The sequence below is a fragment of the Mustela nigripes genome, chromosome 12 (genome assembly GCF_022355385.1).
Source record: "Mustela nigripes isolate SB6536 chromosome 12, MUSNIG.SB6536, whole genome shotgun sequence".
NCBI lineage: Eukaryota > Metazoa > Chordata > Mammalia > Carnivora > Mustelidae > Mustela > Mustela nigripes.
The window spans coordinates 41,252,127-41,266,385 of record NC_081568.1 but is presented as its reverse complement, the minus strand read 5'-3'; the positions used below and the strand labels follow the sequence as shown (position 1 = coordinate 41,266,385).

Sequence of the window (14,259 nt, the reverse complement as noted above, 5' to 3'; positions counted from 1 at the left end):
TAGTCTGAGGTCCATACTTAACCCCTTGACACATCCTAAACCTACTGGTCTTTCCTAGCTGCATAGCTAGTTCTTAGCTGACCCTACTTCTGTATGTTGACTTTGGGCTCAGGTGTGCCTGCCCATTCTTCATGAAACCCTTTACAGCTCCACTTAATTTCTGGTCTCACTCCTCACAATCTGACCAGACCCTGAGTAGGAAGGGCTTTGGGATCGTCTAGCACGGGGGGTAAAGCCTTGCCACCCATTTTTGTGTCACTCTTGAGTGAAATGCCTTTACACTTTGAAAGGGTTGGGGGAGGGGTGGAAATCAAAAGATTTCCTGACAAAATAAAAAATGTAAGAAGTTCACATTTCGGTACTCATAAATAACACTGTATTTTTCTGCAGAGGGCCACATTATGACTTTGATGGCCCCTAGGCAGTTTTGCCTCCGAGGCATCTTCCTCCATTAAAATAAAATTGTTAAAAATGGTATTTTATGACTGTATGCTGGTATAAAGACAAATACAATGTGGGCTGAATTCACTCTTCCATCTTCATCATTATTGTTTTTTTCTTCTGACTTGAAAAGAAATTAAAATTTAAACATTTTCACGGGCCCCTAAAAGTAGCCCGCGCCCTGGGCGCTCTGCTTTTCCTTACCGCCCCCCCCCACCCAGTTGCTTTCACATCGTGATGCCAGAGTCAAGGAGTTGAAATAGAACCAACATCGTCCACAAAACCGAAATTATTTACTACCTGTCCCTTTATAGAGAAAGTTTGCCAGCCCCTGGTCTAGTGTTTTGCCAATGAGAGAGTGAGGACGGGGAGAGACAATGTGACTTACCTAGTGTCCCACGGGCCTTAACAGGAGCATCAGAACCGGAAATTTTCCCCTTCCCCCTCTCCTGCACACCCACAGCTTTTTCAGGCTTCCTGAGGCCTTGCCCTGCAAGCCACACCTTCCCAGCCAGGTGCAATTTCGGGAGAGTCCGAATGCCTGGCCTGGTTGTCTGGGTGCTTTCAGAGGCCATCCAGGGGGGTCAGGGAGAAGTGCCACTGAGCTACACAGCCTTGCAGAAGACATATTTGTCTTAACGATGGGTTGGGTGAGCAGAAGCTCAGCTTGCTTCCATCTGCCAGCCCTGCGCACCTGGGCGACCGGGGCTAATGAGATGAAGCTGATGATCAAGATGAGGATGGGGGCACCTGGATGGCTCAGTCATTAAGCTTCTGCCTTTGGCTCAAGTCAGGACCCCGGGGTCCTGGGATCGAGCCCCACATTGGGCTCCCTGCTTGGCAGAAATCCTGCTTTCTGTCTCCCACTCCCCCTGCTTGTGATCCGGCTCTCTCTGTCTATCAAATAAATAAAATCTTAAAAAAAAAAAAAAGAGAAGAAGAAGATGAGGACAATGTGTGCACTCACACGATCATCTTATGTGATGGGCACAGTCGCCCGTAGGAGGCATATATTACATAGAACCATATGAAATTGCTTTTGACTGTTTTTGATGCACAAAGTCAGAATTTCATGATGCAATCTAATATGATTATCTCCTTTTACAAAGCAACAAACAAAGGCTCAAAGACATGAAGTCACTTGCCCGGACACGGCAAGTAAGGAGAAGAGCGGAGATCTAGTTGCTGATTTCAAAGCCCTGCATGGCATTTTTTTTAAAAAAAAGATTTTATTTATTGCAAAGAGAGAGAGAGATAGTGAGAGAGCACAGGAGCAGGGAGGAAAGAGAGAATCTGGGATCATGACCTGAGCCGAAGACATGTTTAACTGACAGAACCACTCAGGCACCCACCGGCATGGCATTTTATATAGACTGTTCTCCATTCATTCCATGCCCTCCTCCTCTTGATGCCTCTTGCTGACCCAGAGGCTAAGGTTCACATGTCCCACATACAAAGTCTTCGTGACTTCGGCTCTCTTCTGCCTGTTAAGCCCGTTGTCGTGTGCCCTCCCTCATGTCACCAACCCCCGCTTCCTGATTTTGCATATTCCCACGCCCTGCTGAGTTTACTTCTTAAATGCTTTGTTTATCCGGACACTTGTCCCGGTCATGGTCATGCCATGGCTTCCTGGCTCGTCTCCCTGCTGGTGTTCCTGTCCCCTCCACACGAAAGCCACAGTGACCCCATAAAATGCAAATCTGATTGCTTCATGCTTCTGTTCAAACTCTCCCTCAGCGGCTTTTCCTGTTGTTCTTGGCAGGAACGGCCCACGCTCCGAGGGCCTGCCCTGGCTGTCTTCTAGGCCTCGTCTTCCTCCCTTTCCTGCTGCTTCCTGAGCTTCTCCCACCTTTTAACTCTTTGAATGTGCCAGCCTTCCTTCCACCAGGGCCTTTGCCCTGCAGGTTCTCTCTGCCGGGAATGTGTCCCACCACTTCTTTACCAAATGGACAGCTCCACGGTCTCCAGACCTCAGCCCACGGTCACTTCCGTGAGGGAGCCCTCCCTGTCAGTTCAGACCTGTTCTCCTAGAATCGAATTCCTTTCCTTCAGAGCCTTTGTTTACACGTTCACATCCATTAGTGTGGTAAATGCATGACTCCCCAACGTGTGTGTCCGCTCTCTGAGAGCAGGGACCTGTGAACCCGCATCTGCATATGGGTACAGGGGGGATAAACAGAGGCTCCCTGCAGTCCCCTCCTGGACTACCCTCTACCCTGTAGCAATCCTGCGTACTCTCCACTGTGTCTCTGCTTACTCTACCGTTTCTTGGAGAACTCCTATGCACCCCTCAGGGACCCCTTCCACTGCCATCTCTTGCATGCCCTGAGCTGAGCTAGCTGTTTTCACCTTTGGATTTTTTTTTTCCTCTCAAATCTTATACTTCTTTCTGCCATCTCCCTCAGCATACTGTGATGATAGCTTTTTGCTCTTTGTTCTCTAGTGACTGTGAGCTCTCTGCCAACCTCTCTGGGTACCCAAGACTTCATGTAGCACCTTGGCCCCACGGTACCTCAGCAAGGGGTGAAGTGAATGCAATGCCTTGTCTTTAGGGCACGAGGCTTTGGATTTGCTTTTCTGGCGCCCAGAAGTCCTCACTCCCCCTGCTCCCCCATTCCCAGGCATGCAATCTCTGTCTGAAGAACACTGGGTGTGTTTCCGCAGCTGTGGGAGTGATTTTCACATGAACTCTCCAGCCAAGGAAAGTAAACACCCAGGGCTCTCCTGAAGCCGCACCTACATGGGGACTGAAAATGGGGACACTGCTGGGCACCTGGGGGACAGGGACTCTTGTGTGCTCGGCCAGACATCCATTTGCTCAGTTTATTTGATGGTAACGGGTCTATGACACCTGATACGAAACAGAGGGCACGTGTTTTGAAGCTATATTACAAAGCATGAAGGTGTTTTGCAAGAACTGTATGAATTTCTGAAAGCTTATTTACTCGAAGAATCCTACATATTTCTGAGGGTTTACTTAGTGAGAGGTAACAGCCTGTTACTCTTTCATGAATAACTTTTTATTGAAGTATAGTCAACACACAATGTTACACTGGTTTCAGGTGAATGACATTGTGATCAGACAACTGCGTAGGTTTCGCTGTGCTCACTGCAAGTGTCACTCCCATCTGTCACCGTCTGACACTGTCCCAATACCGCTGATTGTATTCCCGATGCTGTGCCTTTCGCCCTCCTGACGTATTCATCCTCTCACCAGAAGTCCGTCTCTCCCCACTCCCCTTCCCCACTTTTGCTCATTCCCTCAGCCCCTCTCCTCTGGCCACCCCCGCTTTGTTCCTTGAGTAATTCTGAAGGCTTCCCAGACCAGCTTATATAAATTTTGCCAGATACAGCTGGTCAACTGTAAAATCATCCAAACAGCAAGACCCCCAGCCTTCTCCCACTATCCCCTCCCACCAGCCTCACCAAGTCTCACCAAATCAGGCCGAGCTCACCCAGGTGGCTTGCCCAGCAGACACAGCAGCAGGTCAGGCCCCGCTGCCCTCCCCGGACAATCCTCTCCTTCCTTCCCACCCTCCATTCTGCTCTGTCCTCCAGGGACTGCCAGACAGCTTTCCTGCAGCACAGCTCTAAAGAGGTCATGCCCGGGTCCTCAACCTTCAATAGCTCTCCACGGCTTCTCGGATACAATTTCCATTTCCCAGCTTGAAAGGTCACATCCACACCACACGGGCCTGGATTCCCATCTTGGACATGCATGCCACCATGCCCCCAAGTCTGAAACACCCTCTCCAATGCCCCCTCCCCTCCAGTTCTTTGTCCCTGTCCCCTCCTTCTCTGTGTTCGGCTGTACCTACCTAGGTAATAATACCTGTCTTACCTTCTTCCTATTATTGTGAAACCACTTTAAGGCTTATCTTCCCATCCCTTCTGTCCCCAATTCCTCCTTCTACTTCTTCATGCAAGTCTTCCGGAAATGACTGATGTGGTCCTTCTTTTTCTGTGCATTTTTAATGGGGGTGATATTACTCCCTGCCATGGGCAAAAAGCAGTTCCTGGAGATGGAGCAAAAAGCCTTAGGTATCACAGTGACCGGCGGCCCTCCAAACAGATACACAGTGTGTCTATGGTATTAAGATTTCATGGTGGACTGATTACAGAAAACACGTGTATAGAGGCTGTTTGATGTGGAAAGTGGAGGATGATGAGATAAAGCTTGAGAAACACTGGCCTCTGCTAGGCAGGAGAGAAGCGCTCTGAAGAGGTGCTGAGATTGAAATGAAATCCATGTTTCAAAATACCTAGAACAGTGCGTGTCCCGTAAGAAAAACCCAAAAGACGTTTGGCGATTATCGCCAGTATTTATCATGCACATACTATGTCTGGACCCTCTGCGAAGATTTTTACACACTTTATCTCATTTAATCTTGCCTCCATTTCATGAGGAAAGTACCGTTGTTGTTACAGATAAGGAAACTGAGGTTTACAGAGGTTGGTTTAATTGCTCCATGCCAAACTAACTGGCAACTGACAGAGGCAGGATTTTAACCTCCGTCTGACTTCAAAGCCCGACCTCCAGATGCAAGCAGCAGAGCCCCCCTCCTTGCAACGTGGTGCAGAGAAAGGAGAGAAAGGAGACCTCGGGGCTGATGGTTGGTGTCCTTATGTGCAGGGCCATGATGATGACCGCATGTGATCTCTCAGCCATCACCAAGCCCTGGGAAGTGCAGAGCAAGGTACGGAGCCCTCCTGACCTGAGAGGATGGGAGTCCCACCATCGTGACAGCAGCTGATTCGGCTTGGTCTCCCAGCTCCAGAAGCAGCTCACCTTTGTCTCATCTGCTGAGACACTGAGACCACTTTAGTGCCTCTCCTGTGATGACAACAAAGGGGGGCAGTGAGGCAGGGGTGGGGGTTAACTTTTTACCAAGCTGGAAAGCCAGGAAGGGTGGGAGCAAAGTTAGAAAGATCTGGGCTGGGGCTTGACCTGGGGGGTGTGGGGGGGGTGTGCCTTTTGCAGGTAGCTCTGCTGGTTGCTGCCGAATTCTGGGAACAAGGCGACCTTGAGCGTACGGTGCTGCAGCAGAACCCCATTGTGAGTAATGGGGGAGTGTGGGGGGGACATTAGCCTGATGTTGGGTGTGTGTGATCTCATCCTGATAGACAGGCGTGCCTCGACATAGGCATGTGTGATCATACCGTAGAGATGACCTTTTCCTAATGTACTGGTTCTCAAAGTATGGTCCCCAGACTACCATCAACCTCATTACTTGAGAACTTATTAGAGATGGGAATTCTTGGCTAAACACAGGCAGACAAGGGGACCCCAAAATAGATTTCCTCCCGGTTCCAACAGTCTGGGGGCCACGCCCCCAGGACCTGTTGTACTAGTACAGAGCATATGACTGGAAGACTTTGGCAAGCTGAGCCCTACCAATGTTGAAAGTAGGCTTGGCTAGAAGAGTCACCAAGACGGGGAGGCCAGTGAGAGGTTCACTAAGGCCCTGAGCAAGGATGGCTGGGAAGCAGAGGCAGGGTAGGAGGGCGCAACATTGTGGGGACAAAGCCATTGATTGAGATGGGGACGGGTTAAGCCTGGGCAATGCTAAGGATGTGGGGGCCCCTACGTGGGGAACCAAGGGAGGGCACAGGCAGTGAGGGGTGTGCAAGCCCAAGTGCAAGGAGCAGGGACCTCCCAACCTGAAGAGCAGGGAGCCATGGATTTGGATCTCTCTTCTTTCTTTTCCGCATTTTAAACACATAGATGCTCTAGTGGACGAATACCAGAGAACCATTGGCCAGGTTCCACCACAACCACTAGTGACCGCCACTCTTGTTTTATCTCACCTGCCACCCTCAGGCATTTTCTTATCTTTTGGTTGAAATATTTAAAAATAAATTCCAGATGTTATCATTTTTTCCATAAAGATGTTAGTATGGGTCTCTAAGAGATAAGAAAAACACACAGCCCGCATATGGGCACACATACACCAAATACCAGTGTGACGCTCACAAAATCGGTCATAATTCTTTATTATCATCTAGTCCTCAATCTCTGTTCCCTTCCCTGATTGAGCGAGAAAAACAGGTTGATTTTTTTCGAATCAGGGTCCAGTCATGAACCACACTTCTTCTGGTTGTTTTGCCTCTTGAGTCTCTTCCCATACACAGCACTTCTCTCCTGGTTTTTGTTTTTGTTTTGTTTTGTTTTTCCTTCTTATCTGCCATGTACTTATTTGTTGAAGACCGTGGGCCTTCTGTTGTGTAGTCTCCCACAGTCTGGACTTGGCTGACTGCGCCCTCATGGTGTTATTTAATATGTTCCTTTATCCCTGTATTTCCTGCAAACCACCAGTCAGATCTGGAAACTTGATGTGTTCAGGTTGCGTTGTGTTTTTTGGTTTTGTCTTGTACAAGAATGCTTCCTAGGCAGGGTGAGTCCCTTTTACTGCATCATGCCAGGGGGAGCCCTGCAGTTAACTCTTTCTCTCCCATGACAGCCCATGATGGACAGAAACAAGGCAGATGAACTCCCCAAGCTTCAGGTTGGCTTCATTGACTTTGTTTGCACCTTTGTCTACAAGGTAGGTGTACAAGGTAGGCGTTCCTGGGCCCAACGAGGTGTCTGATAAACCCAGGATTCCCAAACACTACCAGGAATCCTAAACCCTTTGCAAGTGACTGGTGGGTGTTTACAAGGAGCTTTTCTCATCTGTACCAGCATTTGGTCCTCAGTCCAGCCCAGTGGGGTCCTGAGTGATCACCTACACAGGCTAGAGCCTGGAGCTTCACATACTCTAGTTGCCCAACACCATAGGGACAGATGACTAAATGTGGCTTCAGATGGGAAAGGGGGAGGCATATCAGATAGAGACCCTCCTAACTTCCTGAGCTGGTGGAAAGGTAATAGGTTAAGGTAGACCAGTTGTCAAAAAAAATGGCTGGAATTTCTTTGAGCTCTTGCTTAGAGAAAACTCACTGAAAACCCACTGCTCCCATCTCCGTGGGACTTGTGCTACCATCAACCTCCTGTTTGTTATTTTTATTTTGGTCATATGTAACCTGAGGAGGCAAAGGCCATACCTGAGAAATGACAGGGCCAGCATCATGGGAGTCAGCTAGGACTAGAGCCAGGACACTTGATCCCTAGTCCAGGGCTCTCTCTGCTGTGCTAAGGAGGACTGGTGTGTCTCTGCTATACCATGGCTAATTGGGATCCTCAGAGCAACAGGGCAGCGTAACCGTACTCCCCACTGTCATTGGCAAGATTGCTAAACCAGGTAGGTGAGGCTGAGTGCCTCCTACACGCGTAGTCACAACCTTGTGAGGGCCTGCCTTTACGTGCTGTCCTGACTTTACTGCACTGTCCTGACTTTATTGCTGACGCTGAGCTCTGTAGGTCGCCTCCCCACGGCCACACAGCGTGTGGCAGAGCTACGTCCAAAGCCAAGCAGCTCAGAGCACAGCCGGCTCTGCCCGGAACTCTGCAGTGGGTCCTGGATTCGCCATTCTCACTTTGCACCAATCGACTCCATCAACCTCCATCTTGATTTCCTCCCTGAAAATCTAGGAGGGAGGCATCCTGTTTCCCCCCTCCCAGGCATTTCTGGGGATCCAAGGAGAGAAAGCGTTTCATAAACTACAGTGTGCTGGGCTCAAAGGCATTATTTGTATTCTTGGAGTTAAGAGGCCTTAATAATCCCCTTCACAAACCCCAGTTTCTCTCAGCAAGTGTTTCCTGGTGTCTTTAGGCCCCAGACCCTGTGCTGGGCCAGGGTCACCCCAGTGAGCAGGGCGCCACTGTCCCTGCCCTCTCCAAGGCCACAGCCCTGGAGAGGACACAGGCAGAGGGAGTTGTAGGGCGAAGTGAGACGTGGAAGAGAGGCTTTAGGAGTTTCTAACAGAGGACTCTACTTACCCAGACGGTTCACAGTGGTGAAGGGGAGAAGGCAGCGGCTGGGGGGGGGGGGGGGGGGGATGGGAAGCCGTGGGAAGCAGTCTGCACTTTGTCCTGAGGGACAGGGGCTGCCCCAGGAGGGTTTTCAGCGGGAGAGGGCTAGCTGGGCTTTTGCTGACTGGAGGTCCCACAGCGTCAGCACCAAACCATGGGGAGACGGGTAGCCCCTCAGTGTTCTCAGCCTCACCTAGCCCTTGCAGTGGACCCCGGGGCGGGGCCCCTATACTGGACCCCGGGACGGGGCCCCTGCACCAGAGGCTGGCTCTCTTCCAGGAATTCTCGCGTTTCCACGAGGAGATCACTCCCATGCTGGACGGGATCACCAACAACCGCAAGGAGTGGAAGGCGCTCGCGGATGAATACGACGCCAAGATGAAGGCCCTAGAGGAGGAGAAGCAGAAGCAGGAGGCAGCCAAGCAAGGTCTGAGGGCACACCGAGCCCTCCCAGCATGCCTGGCCTGGGCCCCAAGTGGGGCCGTGTGGTCCCATTCAGGCCTCCCCACCTCCCGTTAGTGCCCTTGCACTGCCTATGAGAGGGTGCTGAGGCTCGCTGAGGTCAAGTGCCATGGCCAAGCCACAGTCAGCAGAAGAGCCTCGTTCGCAAGCCTGAGACTCCCAGTAAGGGTTCCCGCCTCTGCCCCAGCCGATGTAGGGCAGATTCCAATTCCAGGGCTGTGCCCATGGAGTCCAACCTGGGGCAAAGGAGAAAACCTAGAATTACTGTTTGAAGGAATTGGAGGGTCTGTATTTCTGGCCTTTTGTCTGGTGTTTGAATGCTGTCTATACTATTGTGAGCCTTTGTTTGCATACTACCAGTGATGGAGGGCTCACTACCATACATGACATTCTCACTCAGTACCACTATTAGAAAGCTCTTCCCTAAACAGCAGTTCTTCTCCCTGGTGAAACCTCCACCTCGCAGCCTAGTCCCGCGTTCAGGAACCAAAGGGGATTTGTTTGCTCCCGCTGTTCCTGACTGACAGCACACTCTTCCTCCCTCCGGTGGTTTCTTTTGCTGGTTGTATGAGTCCAGTTTCCTGATGGGACATGAATTGTAGTCCTGACCCCGCTTGGACTGCCTGCTTCTGCACACCTGCCCTCTACTCTTGTTCTTAACACAGACCCCATCATGGCTCCAGCTCTGCTCCGGCATCATGGGGTGACTCTAAAACCGGTGGCTGCAAACATGGGGCTACCGTTGACATTTCGCACAGCCCCAGGGGGTGTCCTGATATAACACTCATTGTAGATTTGGGTTTTTTTTTTTTAAGGTTTATTTATTTTATTTTAAAGAGAGGGAGAGAGAGAGTATAAGCAGGGGGAGGGGCAGCAGGAGAGGGAGAGAGAGAATCCCAGACTCTCTGCTGTGCTGAGCATGGAGCCTAATGCTGGGCTCGATCTCACAACCCTGAGATCCCAACCTGAGCTGATACCAAGAGCCAGAGGCTTAATCAACTGTGCCACCCAGGCGCCCCCTAGTCACCATAGATTTGTATGGTAATTAATTTTCCAGAGATGGCAGAAAGCGTCCCGAGAAAGATGCATTTCTTTCTAATTTACTAATTGTCTCTTGGGCTAGTGGCAGGTTTGTGCAAATGTGTAGACTACGGGTATCTTTTGTTTGACCTGCATTCTTTTTTTCTAAGATTTTATTTATTTGTCAGAGGGACAGAGAGAGAGAGAGAGAGAGAGAGGGAACACAAGCAGGGGGAGCGGCAGGCAGAGGGAGAGGGAGAAACAGATTCCATGCTGAGCAAGGAGCCCAATTCCGGGCTCGATCCCAGGACCCTGGGATCATGACCTGAGCCGAAGGTAGATGCTTAACCCACTGAACCACCCAGGCATCCCTGGCCTGCATTGTTTTAATGTGAATCTGCTGTCCATGTTTTAAAGCTGGGATATTTCAAATTTTTAAAAACCAGTCTAGATTTCTAGCATTTCTTCTTTGAAAGGTCAGTATTCGGGGAAGCCTGGGTGGCTCAGTCAGTTAAGCATCTACTTTTAGCTCGGGTCATGATCCCAGAGTCCTGGGATCAAGTCCCTCATTGGGCTCCCTGCTCAACAGGAAGTCTGCTTCTCCCTCTGTCTGCTGCTTCCCTGCTTGTACGCTCTCTCTCTCTCTGAAAAATAAATAAGATATAAATTAATTAATCAATTAATTAAGTTAAAAAATAAATTAAAATATCAGTATTCGGCCACACCAGTCTGCATTTCTACAGAACAACAAGGAGTTGGAGCTGAGTGGCAACTGCCCCCTTCAGACATGACAGGGGATCTCTCCAGTTTGCCCCAGTCTCCAGCACTCCCTGTTGTCTCCCAGACAGTAGTGACCAGTGCTGGTTGCCCTTTACATTAAATTGGGCTTCTTATTCTATTTCCCATTTGTGGTTTCTCTTGGTTTCCCTTCTGCATGTGTGGTTATTTGCGGGCCTCAGAAAGCCCCTGAGTCTGCAACTCTTGGTCTAAACCAGGGCAAAGGGGAAGTGCATGGTCGCCTCCTCTTACCTGGTGGGTTCTCTTTCCTGTCTGCAGCCGCTGCGGGAAATCAGCCAGGTGGCAACCCTGGCCCAGCGGGGGGCGCACCTGCATCCAAGTCCTGCTGCATCCAGTAACGTGGACCAGCATCCAGGGAACGAACGGCACCAACCTTCTGGAAAGAGATTACCCAAGCCGGCGGAAAACCAAAACCCTGCTTGCGAAGTAAAAGCGTAATAAGATTTGAAAGCTGGAAGATAATTTAGCTTACATCCTATCTAGTGTTCACACATTTTTTTCAGTTTTGAGAATTTTGATCATTTTATTGAGCTAAAACCCACCAGCTAGCCAGCAGAGACATCAATTAAACATTTCATTAAGGCCAGACTCACCAGCTTGCTTAGAATCATTTTCGTTCTTATACTTTTAGGGTATGTTTTCTTATAACAACTGTCAAGCATCCTCAAAAGTAGAGAACTGTACAACCAATCCCTCCCTCCTCATCACCCGGATTCCAGTATTAAGATTTTGACACATTTGCTCCATCCATCCTTTTACCTTTCTTTCGCACCTTTTTTCTCTTAGCTGAAGTATTTTTCTTTATTACATTGATGGTCTTTTCTCTTAATCTCCCGATTAATCAAACTGAGGGTTGCTGGGGGGTGGGGGGTAGGCATAGGGTGTTTGGGTTATGGACATTGGGGAGGTTACATGCTATGGTGAGTGTTGTGAAATGTGTAAGACTGATGATTCACAGACCCATACCCCTGGAGCAAAGAATATATTATATGTTAATTTAAAATGAAAATAAAATTGATGGTCTTTTTCTTTTTTTAAGTATATTTATTGAGTGAAGTAATCTCTACACCCAACATGGGGCTCGAACTCACTACCCTGAAATTGAGGGTAGCATGCTCTTCCCCAAAGGAGCCAGCCAGGTGCCCTTTAGCTGAAGTATTTACAAGCACGTTTCAGTCCTATCCTCTCACTCCTCCTTTACATGTCTTTAAAAACATCTGGTTGTTTTCTAATATAACCACATCATTATCACATGCAGCAAATGAACATGTCACTTCCAGTCCTGGCAGAGGCTGTGATGAGCTGTACACTTTCCTGAAGAGCAAAGGATTTTCGGTCCCTGCAGCTCTCGGTGCTGTCCCACAGCCCTCAGACATGACCTCAGCTGTAGGGAGACACTTTGCCCAAGGTCACTCCCACAATGGCCTACACACAACGACAGGGCCATACCTCGTATTAAGGTGCCGCAAAGGGCCCTCCTAGCCCCAGGACTAGATCCTCGTGGGATCACCAAGGCCACCACCGGAGCTCCATCACAGCTCAGCTTCTCCCTCTGCCCGTTCCTACTTCCCTTCCCTTCCCCGGGTGTTGGTCCCACTCCTTAATAAACACTTTGCAGACCAAGACCACCACAGAGGCTCTTTCTGGGGAACCCAACTGGGGACACCTGTCCTTCATCGCCTCAGCCCCACAAGTCGCAAAAGTGTCCAAATTAATTGGTTTGCTTGAATATAACCCAAACGAGTTTCACACTTTAACTGGCTGCCTCTTAAGCCTCTTTTTTGTTGTTTTTTTAAAGATTTTATTTGTTCATTTGACAGAGATCACAAGTAGGCAGAGAGGCAGGCAGAGAGAGAGGAGGAAGCAGGCTCCCCGCTGAGCAGAGAGCCCGATGCGGGACCAATCCCAGGACCCCAAGATCGTGACCTGAGCCAAAGGCAGCGGCTTAACCCACTGAGCCACCCAGGTGCCCCTCTTAAGCCTCTTTTAACCTACAAAAGCACTTCCTTCTTTTTCCTTTGCCAATGACTTATTGCAGAAACCGAGTCAGCTGTCCCATATTCTGTATTTACCCGTCTGCCTCCTTGTACTGGTGTCTGACATGCTCCTCTGTCCCCAGTTCTTCTCGAGGTGGGCAGTAGTTCTAGAACTTCTCTTCCTCCCAGAGAGAACGTATCAAAGCAGAAACTAATATGTTAAAACATTGGCTTGCAGGAGGGGACCAAAAGGTTTCTCCAAACTCCATGTAAACCAGGGATCTCCTCTAACTTCCCTTTCTACATAAATGAGGAATGGCAGCCAGTGAAGTGAAGAGCTGGGCCAAGCTCGTGGCGCAGTCCCCTGGCTTCCGTCCAGATGGCCGAAGTCACAGAGAACACAGTGTACCCAGCACATGGCCCTGTGACAGCCATAGCTCATCACTCCCGGCTCCTGGCACACGAGCCCTGCCCATGTTTGCAGTTTGGGATGTCACTAAGAAGCTGGGTCTGGAACCCTCATCTTTTTAACTCTTGAGTTAGATATTCTGCCTTCCTGAAATTGACGCTCTCAGAGTCTTTAAACAGAGACATGTCCCCAAGCCTGCCACACATAGCGGTTACGTGGCAGAGTAAAGAGGAGAGGTAAATGTCACTCAGGAACATACAGATCCTGGTCCTGGTTCCATTCCCTGAGCAGGTTCTCTCTGCTCTCCCCAGGCCTCAGCCTTCCCCATCTGTCACACGAGTCACAGTCCCTGCCATGCCTCTCACGGGGCTATGGTTAGCACCAGAAAGACCGTGCAGGAGGATAGACGCACCCATTGATTAAGCACCTTCCAAGATGTCCGACGTACTGTTCACGGCCTAATTTCACCCTCACAATCCTACGGGGCTGAAACTACCACTAGCCCCATTTATCACATCTGTGCGACTCGGGTTAGGAAAGCTGCCTGAGGACACGCAGCTGGTAAGTGATGGAGTCAAGACTCAAAGCCAAACAGCTTGACACCAGAACCCTGGCTCGTCACCATTGTCCCTGCACCATACTGCTTCTGAGAACCAACTTTCTGAGAACATAAGGGACCTCTAAGCAGATCATCTCGTTTCAAACTCAGGGAAACCAGGGGCCAAAGAGATGACTTACGCAAGTTTGCACAATACAGAAGTGGCAGAGTTGGGTCTCAAACACGGGTCTTGAGCCTCCAAATCTCCCACACCATTGACTGCATCTTTGAATGGATTATTTCCGTGACTCCATGGCTTGGCTGCCTCCCTAGCTGTGTCCAGTCATCAGGCCACAGATAAGATCTACTCACATGTCCTTTCAGGAATTCCTGAGCAATAGGGCTGGGCAGCCCGCCATGAACAGAGAAACAGCCTTGCTTTCCTGGACTTTACGATCAAGCAAGAGGGCGACAGAAACTGTGCTATCGTTCCCATGGATAACCTCTCTAAACACTAACCCAAGTCCCAGCACCCTGCTGCCCAGCAGAAACATCCCCGTTCATCCGCTTGGGAATTATCATGACGGGCCCCTCTCCAACGGCAGAAATCCAAACCGTTTCAGACTGGAAAAATAAATCACCAGAAAATGAGAGCGGGTTTATGTAGGAAATTAACAACTTGAAAATAGCTTGCATAGAACAT

The 14,259-nt window shown here is 49.7% G+C and overlaps 1 protein-coding gene across 2 annotated transcripts in view; it reads left to right on the top strand.

The window, feature by feature from the left end:
• The window catches only part of PDE6A (phosphodiesterase 6A), a 56,766-nt gene extending 45,105 nt beyond the window's left edge, over positions 1 to 11,661 (top strand). For both annotated transcript variants that reach the window (XM_059416523.1, XM_059416522.1), the window contains 5 exons: positions 5,075 to 5,138; positions 5,423 to 5,497; positions 6,903 to 6,986; positions 8,633 to 8,780; positions 10,892 to 11,661. In XM_059416523.1, coding sequence (XP_059272506.1) covers positions 5,075 to 5,138; positions 5,423 to 5,497; positions 6,903 to 6,986; positions 8,633 to 8,780; positions 10,892 to 10,971 — 451 coding nt within the window. In that variant the 3' untranslated portion in view covers positions 10,972 to 11,661. The remainder of the gene's footprint in view (positions 1 to 5,074; positions 5,139 to 5,422; positions 5,498 to 6,902; positions 6,987 to 8,632; positions 8,781 to 10,891) is intronic.
• Positions 11,662 to 14,259: the final 2,598 nt, after the last annotated feature.